At 49.9% G+C, this 14,283-nt stretch overlaps 1 protein-coding gene across 1 annotated transcript; it reads left to right on the forward strand.

Moving 5' to 3' along the window:
• The first annotated feature begins 3,179 nt into the window (after positions 1 to 3,179).
• On the forward strand, positions 3,180 to 13,218 carry Prokr2 (prokineticin receptor 2). Its single transcript, XM_055603407.1, has 3 exons — positions 3,180 to 3,229; positions 5,741 to 6,320; positions 11,950 to 13,218. Exons 2-3 carry the CDS (start codon positions 5,863 to 5,865, stop codon positions 12,641 to 12,643), a joined length of 1,152 nt encoding a protein of 383 aa, XP_055459382.1. The 5' UTR covers positions 3,180 to 3,229; positions 5,741 to 5,862; the 3' UTR covers positions 12,644 to 13,218.
• Positions 13,219 to 14,283: the final 1,065 nt, after the last annotated feature.

Raw genomic sequence — 14,283 nt, forward strand, 5'->3', positions numbered from 1 at the left:
AGCGAGGGCACCTTTCCAACTACAGTAATTCATGGAGCTAAGTTACATTTCATTTCAACAGCCTGGCAGAGTTTACCTACCAATGTGTCTGTAGTCAGTAACAACAGCACGTTCTTAATCTGATTTCTAACTAATCCACAAGACAGAAAAAATGATGTGTAGAGTTTTTGTTTTTTTTTTTCTTTTTAGAACAGAGCCATTTCCTCCCATACTTTGAAAGATGGAAGAAGCGCCATGTTTTCAGGACCGAAGGCAGGAAGCATTGTGGAGAATCTTGTTCTGGAACCCTGCAACAGGCATGTCCCTCAGTCTCGTCTCATGTGGGGCCCTGACCTCTGACCAGCGGACTGCTTCATGGAGCCCTGCAGAGCTTTCTGTGACAGGATCTACCACAAAGCCTCGTGCTAAATGCCTTTTATGCATTGACTCAGCAATGGCACTTCAAAGAATTTGTCATACAAATACCTTTGCTCATGCCCCAAATGATGATCTGTGTACTTGTTCACTTTGATACTGTTCTGTGCCAGCACTGACCCACTCCAAGTCCCTGGGTAATAATGGAGTGCCTTCCGGGGAAATGCTTTGTGGTGGTAGTGAGGAGTCGCAACGGTTCACGTCCTAGGACTTCTTGTGTTTGAAATTTCCTTCTCTGTGGTGATAGGAGCTGACGGGACCTTTAAGAAGTGGAGCCTATTGTGAGGTGGAACGTGCCATTGAAGAGATAAACAGGATTTCTCAGGGACCTCAGTCTTGCTCTGGCTTCTTGTCTTGTCATGGGACCACCGCCCCTCACACAAGAGCTCCCGTCATGCCGTGAACTTCCATATCTGTGCCCGAAAAGGAACCCTCTTTTCCTTTAAAGTACCCGTCTCCGGTATTTTGTTATAGTCAAGAAAACTGACTGAGGGGGACAGGCCACTCCAGGTATGTTCTCAGAATGTTACAAGTGCTGAGTTTTTATTACTTATGTCCCTCAAGTAGACTCAAATATACAGCCTCCTGGCCCCAAATTAAAAGTCTCCTTTTCTCATCTATCCATTTTCTCCAAACCCATTTCCGCTACAGAGACCTCTCTCTACTCAGGGATATGCACTGAGGTCAGCCTGCAAATGTTTCACATTCCTTTTTGCCTTTCCTTCCCCTTAGAACCTTACTACAGAGCTCAGCTAAGCCTCTCCCACCTAGGAAGACTTCAGAGAGAAGATAATTTTAACCGACAGTTTGAGAAGCTGCTCTGGCAAGAGGGGGCCAGTTAATAATTAGCATCTTATCTGATTAAGGGATCTCCTCTTCCAGACTTGTAAGCTTATGTGCCAAAGTCAGGACACAGAGTTATCCTCAGTTGTATACTAGGAACCCTCCAACCCTCCAACCCCCTATTCACCAAGGATTATGGCTTCACCCCACCTCCATATGAATGCCACGGCAAGGCTACTCATCCAGGGGTAGCCAGGGGTAGCCTTGTCACCCTCGTGATCAGCCCCACATCCCCCTGTGCACCTGATCTCACCAGTGGTGCGGCTCTCCACAGCTGACTCCTCCCACCCAAGTCTTGAAGCTCTCTCCTGGTCAGCCTTAGGCTTTCTCCAGCATGTGAAGAGTTCCATGGCTCAGATGGAACCATCCAAAAGAGAAAACTGTCCATCAGTACTGGGACTTGGGGCCGATGGTTCCAGCTGCCCTGTGCTGCCACGGACATCCAGGAGGCTCTCCATGTCTTTACAGATGAGCTCCCAATGGCTGCAGTGTCCCTTGCTCATTAACACAGACTGCATCGGCTCTGTCCCACCCCACATCACTCTGTACCCTGTTCTTAGTTTCTATAAACTGCCTGCACTCAGATTTGTTTGGGGGTCTTTTTGAGGATTCTGAATTAAGACAACTCCTTCAACACTCCAAAGCACTGTCCTCATTGTCTCCTTGGGGACTTCACGCTGGTCCCATGACAATTTTATTATGCTGGGGTCAGGACGTCAAGTTGCTAGGATGATAACTATGAGTTTCCAGGTCTGTGTGAGTGTGGTCCTCCCCTAAATCTATCTTGTGGAAGGCTGTGCGCATGCCAGAGGGTCCTAAGGGTCTGCTTGTCCCATGTAAGGGCTGAGCTGGTGGAGATGGCCCAGGAGGGATGAAGCCTTTAGCTCGAGATGATAAACAAGCACCAACTCTTTGTAAGAATGACATAAAGAACATGTTCAGGTATCTGGCTACAGCGTCAGTCCACGCCTTCCACAAAACCAAAGCAGAACAACAAGGACCTTCCACCAGTCTGGAACTTATACTGACCAGCCTCAGCGCCAGCCAAGCCACAGCCTCTGCCTGTGAGGAAAGCAGGAAACTGGCTCCTGTCTCCAGCAAGGAAGAGGATAGGAGGGCAGGAGTGGGTTAGTTCCCCATAAGGTAGGACCAGACAGCACCACAGCAGGCCCACTCCCAAATACGTTTCCAAGTCCTCTATATGGAAAGTTTAAATTGACAGCCTGTTGGTCGTGCCCCGTCTAGAAAACGCTCTCTGCGGCCAACATACAGCTCTTGCTTTAATGGGGTAATTTATAAAGCCTTCCGTTTCTGGGGGAAATAAAACAGCTCCTCAGGAAACAAAGCAAGGGCCCCAGTCTGCACAGGTAGGCTGGAAGTTGGACCGGGATTGTCTTTGAATAGACAAGGAGTATTACAGGAAGGTCATGCCAGAGTTTGGACAAGGACCTCAGAATTGAAGCTTTGTGCAGGGCAAGCCAGAGTATGGGGGCCGCCCCGCACCACCTCTGAGGCAAAACCAGGCTTCATCCCTGGCTTTCAGAGGGCAAGAATGCTGACACTGGGAACTTGTAGACACAACACACACACACACACACACACACACACACACACACACACACACACGTCGCTGGTGGGAACCGTAACTGCTTGCAGAGCACAGTGCTTAGTCTCGGCTGCTGAGGTCTCTCCAGGTTCAGGAGCTTAGAAAGCCCACGGAGGGACCCAATCGTCGGAGGCTGGCGGGGTCCCAGGGGGCGGAGTCGGGCGCCGGCAGGGGCGGGCCACCAGCTGCGGGGAGCAGCGGCAACTCCAGAAAGACGGGCGAGCCTCAGAAGGGCGCGCGGGAGAGCAGGACAGAGCGACAAGCGCGCCCCAGCTGGCCCTTGCCAGGGTGTCCCCCGAGCCTGGGCCGCGCCCACCTGCGGCAGCGCGGCGTCAGGGGGTGAGCCCCTGGAAGGCACCGAGGCAGGTGAGTGCCGGGTGGCGGCGGGCGGCCCCTGGGGGTGCGGACCGCGGGGAGCCCGGGAACCGGGACGCAGGAAGGCGAGCCGAGGAGGGGGGTGTGCGCGCCGTTCCCGCGCCCCGCGGGCAGCTCGGGTGCCCGGCTCCGCCTCGTGGGCTTGACTTCCCGCTGGATTCCCGGCGCCCGGCTGGCATCCCAGGCGAGGGGGAGACGCGGGGCCCCGCGGGCGGGCTCCCTCTCCCCGCAGCCCGTGGGCTGGTGCTGAGAAGCCGGCCGAACGCCCGCTTCTCTGTCCCCGGGGACAGTCTGCGGGGGACCAATAGACGCCCCAGAGGGAGGACACCGGGGTGCAGACTCCGCCGGAACCCACCGGTCAGGTAGGGTGGACCGCGCAGCTGACCCCAGAGTGAGGACCTCTGTGCCGCCAGCGCTCCCCCGGCCTCACGAGGCTGGACAGACCTCGCTATCCACTTTGATAGCGTCTTGCTACCCCTAACCACAGCTCCCACAGGGGCGGGTGTGCTGAGGTGGGAGAGGAGGGCGCTTTGTGGATGGTGAGACTGATCAAGTCAGGTCGGGTCCTCGGCCACTCTCTGGGGACTAGCATTTTAGAGACTATCCCTCTCCCTCTCCCTCCTGTGTACGTCTCAAGACAGCAAGACTAGAAAGGGGTTCTCAAGCGATGAAGGGCAGCCCTGGACTCTCCGGCCTTCCCCACCCGCCCTTGGGAGGCTGTTAGCAATCCAGTCTGCTCTCAGCCACCACCACCCTAGGAGCCACAGACCCCCGACCCCCCTCCCTCCACAAGGCTCGGTTCCTCCTTCGTCGGGGTTGGCCCATCCCCGAGGGTGCGAATCGGGAAGCCTAGAAATAGGGTCCCGGAGCCGATCCAGAGTAGCAGGGCCAAACAGGAGAGAACGGATTTATTCTAGAACAGGGCTTCTTAATTTTTCCAGTCCGGAGGGCCTCATTCACCTGAGGAATTCTTCCATGTCCCTGGGTTTATAAGTGCACAAAGTGGGCATAGAAGTCAAACATTTACTGATCATAAATCATTAACGTGTTTTAAAGCAACTCTTTGATATGCATATAATTTTATCATTTATTAATGAGTAAAGTAAATTTGCATAGTAATGAGATGGATTGTGTATTTTTATATAAAGAATTAATCTTGGCCGAATATTTGATATAGCATCTTCAACGTTTTTCAGAGTCGAATGATAACTTTGATTTTATAGTCATCAATGCTGAGAACGCCACTTTATATAAACGTGGTACAAATGGCAGGGGTGTTTCAGGGCTGTTTCAGAATCTGTTGGTAATTCTTTCCTAATTCCAAGCCAAATTTCATTTAATAATTTTTAAAAGTGAAACTCCAGCCAACTGCTCAAACAGCAATTTTTTGAATTTATTTTGTTATCGGGGGAGGGATACCCTCTGAGTCCAGAAGTGGGTATCACTTCCCCCGGATCTGAAGAAATTACAGGCAATTGTGAGCAACACAATGCTGGTGCTGAAAGCTGAACTCTGGTTCTGTTTAAGAGAGCCCTCTGCAAGAGCAGCAAGCTCCTGTGACCACTAAGCCATCGCTCAGCCTTTCAAATAGAAATCTTTAAATCAAAACATTTTGGCACAATAAATCCAAGGATACACTAATTTGTAGCTGAATGCAATAGTATGTAGCATATAATTCCAACTATTAGGGAGATTGAAGCAAAGTATCAGGAGTTCAAGCCTAAGTGGTGTGACTCTGCCTCAAACATAAAACCAACAAAAAAGATAAACCAACCAGATACTTACATACTGAGAAATGGTGACACTGAAAGTCTTTGGTTTCCATAATTAAACCGTTATGTTTTCATGAGAGCAGAAAGCTCTGCTTGTACAGTAATCGGACATGTGCAGTTCATAGCGCGTGGGTCTGAAGCGAGGTGTTTCAGGTCCTGTTCACAGGCATTGCTAAGCTAGATAGCACCCAGGGCAAAGTGCATGCGTGTGTGTGTGTGTGTGTGTGTGTGTGTGTGTGTGTGTATTCAGAAACAAGGTGACAATGAAGGCTCCCAATGCAACTTGGTTGAGGGATGCCAGAAATGGCTTGGATTCATTATGTTTGATTTGGTTTTAATTGAATTTTGGTCATTCTGAAACCACTTACAGTCATTCAGTTTTTTTTTTTTGCAACCCCCTCATTCAGTTATGCCAGCCCCCCAGTGTAAGAGACTGGCTTCTAGGGCAGCAGGAAAGCCTCTCCCAGCCACCAAGAGATTCCTATTCATCCCGGCCTGTCCCGCTGTCTAATAAGGGGTTGGGTCAAACCAGCACTGTCTGCTGGGAGAAGGGCAAGGGAGCACATTCTTCTTGGGTTTCTGTGGAGAGGCCAGCTCATTCCGCAGCCAGCAGGCAGAGGGCCTCCCATCTCCTGGCCCCTGGGTGAGTCTGGCTGGGCTGCACCCAGGGAGCTGTTGGGGAGCACTGCCACATCTGATGTTCGCTGTCCATGGTTGCATCTCCCCCCAGGTCCTGGATGGTATCTGTTCTTCCAAGGAGTCCAACAGGGAACTACACACTGACCCCAGCTACAAGGGCTGGACTCCACGTGGCCACACACCCCTGATTCCATCCCAACTGCAGGCATCAAAATGGCAGCCCAGCACACAAACACTAGCTTTGCACCTGACCTGAATCCACCCCAGGACCATGTCTCCTTGTTCCCTTCAAACTTCAGTTATGGTGATTATGACCTCCCCTTGGATGAGGATGAGGATGTGACCAAGACACAGACCTTCTTTGCGGCCAGAATCGTCATTGGCGTGGCCCTGGCAGGCATCATGCTCGTCTGCGGCATTGGCAACTTCATCTTCATCGCTGCCCTCGCCCGCTACAGGAAGCTGCGCAACCTCACCAACCTCCTCATAGCTAACCTGGCCATCTCTGACTTCCTGGTGGCGATTGTCTGCTGCCCGTTTGAGATGGACTATTACGTGGTACGTCAGCTTTCCTGGGAGCATGGTCACGTGCTGTGCGCCTCGGTCAACTACCTTCGTACAGTCTCCCTCTACGTCTCCACCAATGCTCTGCTGGCCATCGCTATTGACAGGTGAGGTTCACTTTAGCCCTCCCGGTGACAATGTGTTCTGTTCATCAACATTTGAGCAAGCTTGAAGTGTCTGAGTCTCATAGCTCTGGTTTCTGCTTAAGATATAGCTAGTGCATGGCCTCCAACACAGAAGCAAAAACAAAGCAGGAAATCCAGGCAGCAACTACTTAAAATCCATGGAAGAGTTAACTGGAGCAGCTTCCAGTTGAAAGAATGGGTACCAAGTTTTTTGATGTTGCCAGATCCAGATACAAAGCATTCCATTGCTTAGGAAGCCTCCTGTGCCCCTGATGAGTTTCCCCGCCAGTCTTAGTAATCAGTCTGTCATCACAGCGCAGGTCTGTCTGTTCTTTAATCACTTCCTTAGAATCATGCAGCACGTAGCTTCCCTTCTGGTGGCTTTACTGCAGAGCTGATCTGAAAATAAGATAGCAGAGTCTGCTTACAAGAGGGAAGGACTTCTTTGTTTTTGCTGTTTTGCATGCATCTGCATGCTTATTTACATACATTTGCATGAGACATCCCAGAAGTCCTTACTCTGCTATAAATTGTACGTAAATTTATAGCATCAGTGAATGGGAAATCTTGTATGTTACAGTTGTGTGCAGTTTCAGGCCAGCATTGTCGCCAGTGGCTGGGTGGGAAAGAGGCCCTCTGACAGTCCACCCTTTGGAGCTGTTCTGAAATGCATTCTGAAGGTGTGCTTCATGACCTTCCCCTTTGTCTCCTTCAGCTCTTCAGTCTCTCCCTTGCTCTGAGTGCTGTTTAGTGCCTCTTAACATACCGGTTAGTTATTTTTCATTTATATTAATAAACAAAACACAGGAACATGATGCCTCTTCCTTTTTATAGCAAGATACCTGTGGGAAAAGCAGCTCTCAGGCTCTGCAGTCTGGAAACCAGCTGATGGAATGCACACTTGACAGCCAACCTGCACAGAATTCCTCAGGAAAATCCCACTCTTCTACTCTGATCTATCACTTGTTCTAGTGATAGAGTCTAGTTCCTGGGCTCCACCCGCCCAAGTCGCCCGAATGGTGATCCCTTGTGCTGGGAGTTGCAAAAACCTGCCCTTTTATTCCCTTTCACCAGTGACTCTGATGCCAAAAGGAGATCTATCGCTGTCCTTGCCCCCATCCTCTTGTAAGCGCTGTGTCTGTGATGACAGTCTCGCTCTGTCTTGTGGTTTGTGGTTCTGGAGCTGCTTGGGAAGCATTCTCCCTGGCACAGACAATAACTGTTCCCGGCACAGCCTCAACACCCTGCCAGCCATGCCACCACTCCCGAGACCCAAGCAGGAAAGTAACCATCGTCCTCCACCTTCCTTCCTGTCTGTCACCCACTGACCCCGTCCCTTTGTTTAGCTCTAAGTGAGTCCAGTATATGTCCTCCCAGCTTTGCCATGATGGACAGCCCTGATGCTCTGCTGTCCTGCCTCCTGTTCCCCAGGAGCATCTAACTGTCTCCTAAAATCCACCTGCATCCGTTCCAAGCATCTGAGCATCAGTCACTGTTGCCGGCTCTTCCTAAGATGTTCCCTTGCTCATGGAATCTCCGGAAGTCCCAATGTCACAGGATATAAACCCTGAGTCTAGCACTGTGGGCTGTGCCAGCCTGGCCTTCCAATGCATGTTGCGTATGGAGCTATAGATGCCCTCCTCTGTACGTCTCAAGGCAATCATCGGGTCTTTGGTCTTTCTGTTGCCACACCAGGATACCTCTATCTTAGTCTGCGTTATTCCTCCCAGACCTTCTGACACAGATTCATGAGCAGGCGACTGACTTACTGAAGGGAGGAGCAGTAAGGACAGTTCTTTGCTCAAGCTCTACTAAGAAACCCTTGCAGTAGGTGTGGCTCATGGCTCGAAGTTCTAGGATCAGAAGGAGGGAACTGGGTGTGCATACACAGCTCTGGCAAGTCATTGCAGAGGGCTTCTCTGGAAATACTGCTCAGGCAGCCACGAGGACTCTGAAAGCCAGAGGAAACCCTCGGACAAACAGGCAGAAAGGCGGGTATTGGCATGCTGGAGTACACGCACATATGCTGAAGGGGCAAAGAGGAGCGAGAGAATGCATACCACAGTAGTGACAGCATAGGGGTATGGAGACGAGGGTAACGGTAGAGGGGCAGAGGGGAGGAGATGCTGAAGGGATAAGAGCAGGGGCATATGGAGAAGGTGCTGGCAGCTTCTGCCGTGAAATGCACACTTGACTGCAATGGGTTTGTGAGCTCTGCTGTCCTCAGGCTGTGTACATAAACACACAAGCAGTAGAAGATAGAGTTCTCTCGAGTTTGTTTTTTTTTTTTTTTCCATGCAAAAGCTAGGAATTATCAAACACTGAGAATAAATAAAGATACACTGATTTGGAAGTGCTAATTTTTCAAGAGAGGCAAGGGTCTCACCTATGTAGTCCAGAATGACTTTGAACTGCCTGAGACTACTGGGCACTGGGATGACGGGCAAGGACCCTTAGAACTAGACTTAGCTCCTCAAGAAGCTTATACTCGCCTTGACTTGGTAAAGGAACTAGATGGAGAGGAGGCCCCATGGGCAGGAGAAATCTGACAGCACAGGGGAGCCTGTGAGTTCTGCGTAGGTGCTGGGAGTTCTGTGAGGCTCAAACATGTAAAGCCTCATACAGAGCCCTGGGCCTTAGGACAGAGCCCTAGTAGAGAAATAATATGAGCCCTTCTCCCATCATCAGGCTCTAAAATGATCAGAAAGACAGACAAGACAGCCCCACCTTTCCTGATGATGCTGATTTTCAAAAACAGGTCTTTTTACTGGGGCCACGTTAAGTGGTTTTTCAGATGGCTGTTTATATTCAACCTCAGAGAGAGAAACAATTTAAGTTTGCTGTAAGTTAGAAGAGACTTGAGAGCCTCTGCCATCCCTCCACACAGGTCATTTCCTGAGAGCCTCAAAAAGGAATGCCACCAGCCGGGCCCCGAGTTCACCCAGTGAGAACTGTCAGAGTTCTGACCTCCAGACCTGCGCTATCACAATGCGTGCTATTTCAAGCTGGGGCATTAATTAGAAAGGCAACAGGAAACGTCGACCCAGTGGGACTGAAGCACCCACTCAGCCCGGGCCCCTTGCCCATGCACCAGTCTCCCGGTGCACATTCATTCCCTGTCTTCAAACAAGCCTGCTCTGCTGTGTTGAGTCTCCAGAAGGCCATGGCATGCTGTCTTTGGGAGCTGAGCCCAGACTCCACGCTCAGGCGGAGGAGGTGCTGTTTCCAGCTGTAGAAAGCTGAGGGAATACACCGACCTCAAGAGCACACATGCAGTAGAGTCAAGCAGACAGCTGGCGGCAGAGACCTTGCAGATGTCTCTCTTGCCAAGCGGTGAGTCATGGGAAATGATCAGCAGAAGCAAAGTATCATAACTCCATCATCCATTATGATGATAATGGATATCATCCATAACTCCATCATCCATTACTTTCTTGGAAGCTGACACAAATCCTGATAGCTTGTCAATTAAGTCCTTATTATCCCCACTTCACAGATGCAGAGACTAAGTCTCAGGGGCATAAGTTATTTATTCAAGTGCCTAACTCAGAAACAGGCCTGCCTAGTACCCCTTAAGTCCATGGTCTTTTCTTTCTTATCAACTTGAATTTTGGAATGTCCTTTAGAGTAAGAAAGGTGTCGCAAATGACAAATTATTTGGGTGTAAGAGTTAATGATAGCCAGACATAGCACAAACATTTAAGAGGCAGATTATCAGTCTGTGTGTGTGTGTGTGTGTTTGAGACTAGCCTGATCTACAGTTACGTTCCAGGCCACCCTGGACTACACTAAACCATGTCTTTAAAATAAAGAAAGGTGAGAGTGACAACAGAATAAGCAGAGATGTGACCTTCTCCTTGCGTTGGTTATCGGTATACTGTACATGGCGACAGGGCCAGCCTGAGAGTAGTATTAAGTCCTAAATTTGTTTTACAGTCTCTAAAGACTTTGGATTTAGTACAGTACACAGAATAATAGATGCCCAACAAACATAACTGCATCCAAATCCTCCAAACCCATGACGGTGCTGTACCAAATGCTGAGAGGGAACAAAGTAACCTAAGGAACTGTGGTTGCTGATCTTTTATAATAGAGTCTATAAAAGAATAATTTGGGTGGAGCTGATGGATGGCAAAGGTTCTTACCTGAAGGAAGCAGGCAGAGCACCATGGTGGGCCAACTTGAGAAAGACTCCACTGGCCATTGCTGGCTCTGATGAAAGAAGAGGTTATGAACCAAGACATACAGGCAGTTCTTGAAATGCTGGAAACCCAGACAACAACAAAAACCAAACAAAAGCCGCCCCCCACACCAGGTTCTGTCCTGAGAACCCCTAAAAAGTACCATCCAAGATTACCCAATGAAAACGAGGTCAGACTTCTAACCTCCAAAACTGCACTATCACGACATCTGCCGTTTCAAGTATCACTTTTATTAAAAAGGCAACAGGAAAGAGTTTGTCCAGTATCACAGGAGACAGTGGCTGGGATGGACCCAGCTTTCTCAGTATTCAGAAGCTTCAACTATGGAATTTTGCTGGAGAGCAACCAGCAAGCAGGGACAAATGGGACAAAATGACAGAAATACTGCAAGGGACAGAGAGGGGCTTCTAAGTCAAATCAAGGGTTTGGAAGGGAGATCAAAGAGTCCGGTTAGGAGGAGAAGGCAGGTGAGATGGAACTTTCCACCGGTGGCCTCCTGCTCTTGGTCCACACACATTGCCTGGATGAACTGTTCTTACCTGCCTCTCATGCCTCTTCTCCTCCTCCGCCCTTCCCTACCATCCTTCCTGTCCCTGCCACACAATGCACAGAAATCATTCCAGGACCCACATACCTAAAATATCACTCCGTCTCTCCGGAAGGAAGGCAAGCAACCCACACAAATGTGGCTCACTGAAAAGAACAGGGGTAAAGATTCAAGGTGCCACAGTGGGGTGCCTTGCTATGCACTCCCCAGCTGGGTGTGCAAGCTTTGTATCAGGAGGCTTCATTCTGGTACCTGCTGGCCATGAAGCCGGGCATGGTGCTCATTTCCTACCAGCGTCCTGACTCCCATCTAACGCTGCTGCCTCCATAATGCAGGCTGAGGAGGAGGAGGAAGCCGAGCAGTGTCCACCCCTCGCTCTGGGGTACACAGCTCTTCTTTACCTTGCATCATGAGGTGTTTGAAATAAGAATTTTAAGCGTACCGTGTTCGTAGGTAGGACGGCAAGACTGAAAACTCAAAAGGAACAATGGTCCCCTGAACGGATGAGCATGTGTGTCTACTGAAAAATACTCGCACAGCACATCCTTACCGTGTCTAATGCCCACAGACATCCTACAAGGTAAGTACCATCGGTCTCAGGTTGTATTCAAGGAAACAAATCTCAGGGAGAAAGGTGACTCCCAGATCCCTACGCCAGGCGAGGGAGAAAAACCAGGCTAGTTAAACCTATTTCTTGTTTCCATCAAATCCTGGCTCTAAATGCCATGTGGGGCTGTTCCCGAGCTAACGCCACTTAAACCTGGGTAGAAGGGACCTGGGGATCCATCCCGGGCCCTGGGCTGGTTGAGAACAATCGTGCGTCCGAGTGTAACCGTCACGGCTGGCTTCTCTCTCCCTTCAGATACCTCGCCATTGTCCACCCCTTGAGACCGCGGATGAATTATCAGACCGCCTCCTCCCTGATCGCTCTGGTCTGGATGGTCTCCCTCCTCATCGCCATCCCATCCGCCTACTTCACCACGGAAACCATCCTCGTCACCGTCAAGACTCAGGAGAAGATCTTCTGCGGCCAGATCTGGCCGGTGGACCAGCAGCTCTACTACAAATCCTACTTCCTCTTCGTCTTCGGCCTCGAGTTTGTGGGCCCCGTGGTCACCATGACCCTGTGCTACGCCAGGATCTCCCAGGAGCTCTGGTTCAAGGCCGTGCCTGGCTTCCAGACGGAGCAGATACGCAAGCGGCTGCGCTGCCGCCGCAAGACAGTGCTGTTGCTCATGGGCGTCCTCACGGCCTACGTGCTGTGCTGGGCACCTTTCTATGGCTTCACCGTCGTGAGAGACTTCTTCCCCACCGTGTTTGTGAAGGAGAAGCATTACCTCACCGCCTTCTATGTCGTTGAGTGCATCGCCATGAGCAACAGCGTCATCAACACCGTGTGCTTCGTGACAGTCAAGAACAACACCGTCAAGTACTTCAAGAAGATGCTGCTGCTGCACTGGCGGCCCTCTCTCCACGGGAGCAAGTCCAGCACCGACCTCGACCTCAGGACCAGCGGGCCTGCCACCGAAGAGGTGGACTGTATCAGGCTGAAGTAGCCTGCCCGTGTAAATTATTCAGTGCATCACACCCCACCAACCACTCGTGAGCTGCCTGGGAAGAGACCGCTGTGTTTGTTCTCTCCCGCCCTAATGTATCCGGATGCTTCTATGCCATAACACACAGCACCGCCGATATCTGTGGAACATCTTAACAGACTAGACACAAATGCAGCAAGCGGTGTGGCCTGAATGCCTTCTGTCCGCAAACCACACCAACAGATTATTCAAGGACCCCAGCTGACATTTGCGGATTACCTGCTTTGTGCAGAAACAGTTGCCAGAAAAACGGTAGAAGCTATTTGGCGTTATTAAGCTCTATCTATCTATCTACCTGCCTATCTGTCTGTCTGTCTATCCATCCATTCCATCCATCTAGGTCACTAGAAAGAGATCACAAATGATTAGTCAGAATCGTGCCCTGTATTCTTCCATTCTGTATCTGATGAGCACAGAACTGTCAAGGCAATAGAATAAAGCCATTGGACACAGTAGAAATGTAAGGACGACTCCATCAATGTGGAGCCTGCGGCTTCATAGGAAGACAGTCCATACAGCATCCTGACTGTCCCCACTCCAGCTCTCTCCTTAGAGATTCTGTTCTTATCTCCAAATGGTGTCATTTCAAAGGAGAAAAGAAAGTCTTTACCACTGATGTGTAAATCTCCTCAGCCTATGGGGTGAAGATGGGAAATCCTGAGAAAAGAAATGCATCCAGTTCCTGACACTTCAACGCCGAGGATTTCAGGGCTGTGAGATCATAGAAGAGGAGGACACAGAAAGAGCAGAGGTCACCATTGGCAATGATTGTAATCTGGCCATTTTCTGTGGTCTGGATGACTTTTCTAGAACAGTAAAAGCAGCAGCAGCTCTACTTGAAACCCAAAGACGTGGGTCAGAGCCCCCACTCCAGGACTCATCTCTGTGTGCCCCATTTTAATGAAAGGGGACAAATAAAAACATCATTAGGAAAGCCTACTGAAGTCATGGTGTGTGGATGTGATTTTCAGCTCTACTGACACTGAATAGCTCATTAGAAGAATCCCCTTCACCCTGGTTTGTTACCTATGGAGGAACAGCTCCACATTTTCATCCCTGTTCATCGGACCAGAGACCACTGAACTTATTTTAACGTAGCACATCTGTCGTGGGTCTTAAAGGCCTCCCTGTGCTAGGATATAATAAAAAAAAGATACAGTCAGTGTCCCAACTCTCAGCATCCCTGTGGTCTTGGACAGTCTTCCCAGCATAGCATTGGTGACCCCAGAACTGGATCCATTAGTGTTATTATATCTACTGAACCAGGCTGACCTGGCTGTCTAGGTGTGTGTCTCCTTCCTCTTTCATGGCCCCATATGTGTCTCCCTTAAACTGCACAGTTACTAAAGAAGACCTCCCTCAACCCAGGAGGACCACTATTCTGTCCAGGGCATAGAGTGCTATGCTTCCCTGATAAGCCTCTTCAGTAGCCCCTGTCTTCTTTGGGTGTCAACAGAATTTACCTCCTCCTTATATCCAAACATATCATCCTCCTCTCATTTAGATTTAACTTGAAAGCAATCCTGTAAATATCAATGCGTGTTTGTAATACTCCAGTGAATAAAGTGAATGTTGTTATCCTATGGAGTAATTAGCATAAT

The sequence above is a fragment of the Psammomys obesus genome, unplaced genomic scaffold, assembly GCF_907164565.1.
Source record: "Psammomys obesus unplaced genomic scaffold, mPsaObe1.curated_primary_1811, whole genome shotgun sequence".
Lineage (NCBI taxonomy): Eukaryota > Metazoa > Chordata > Mammalia > Rodentia > Muridae > Psammomys > Psammomys obesus.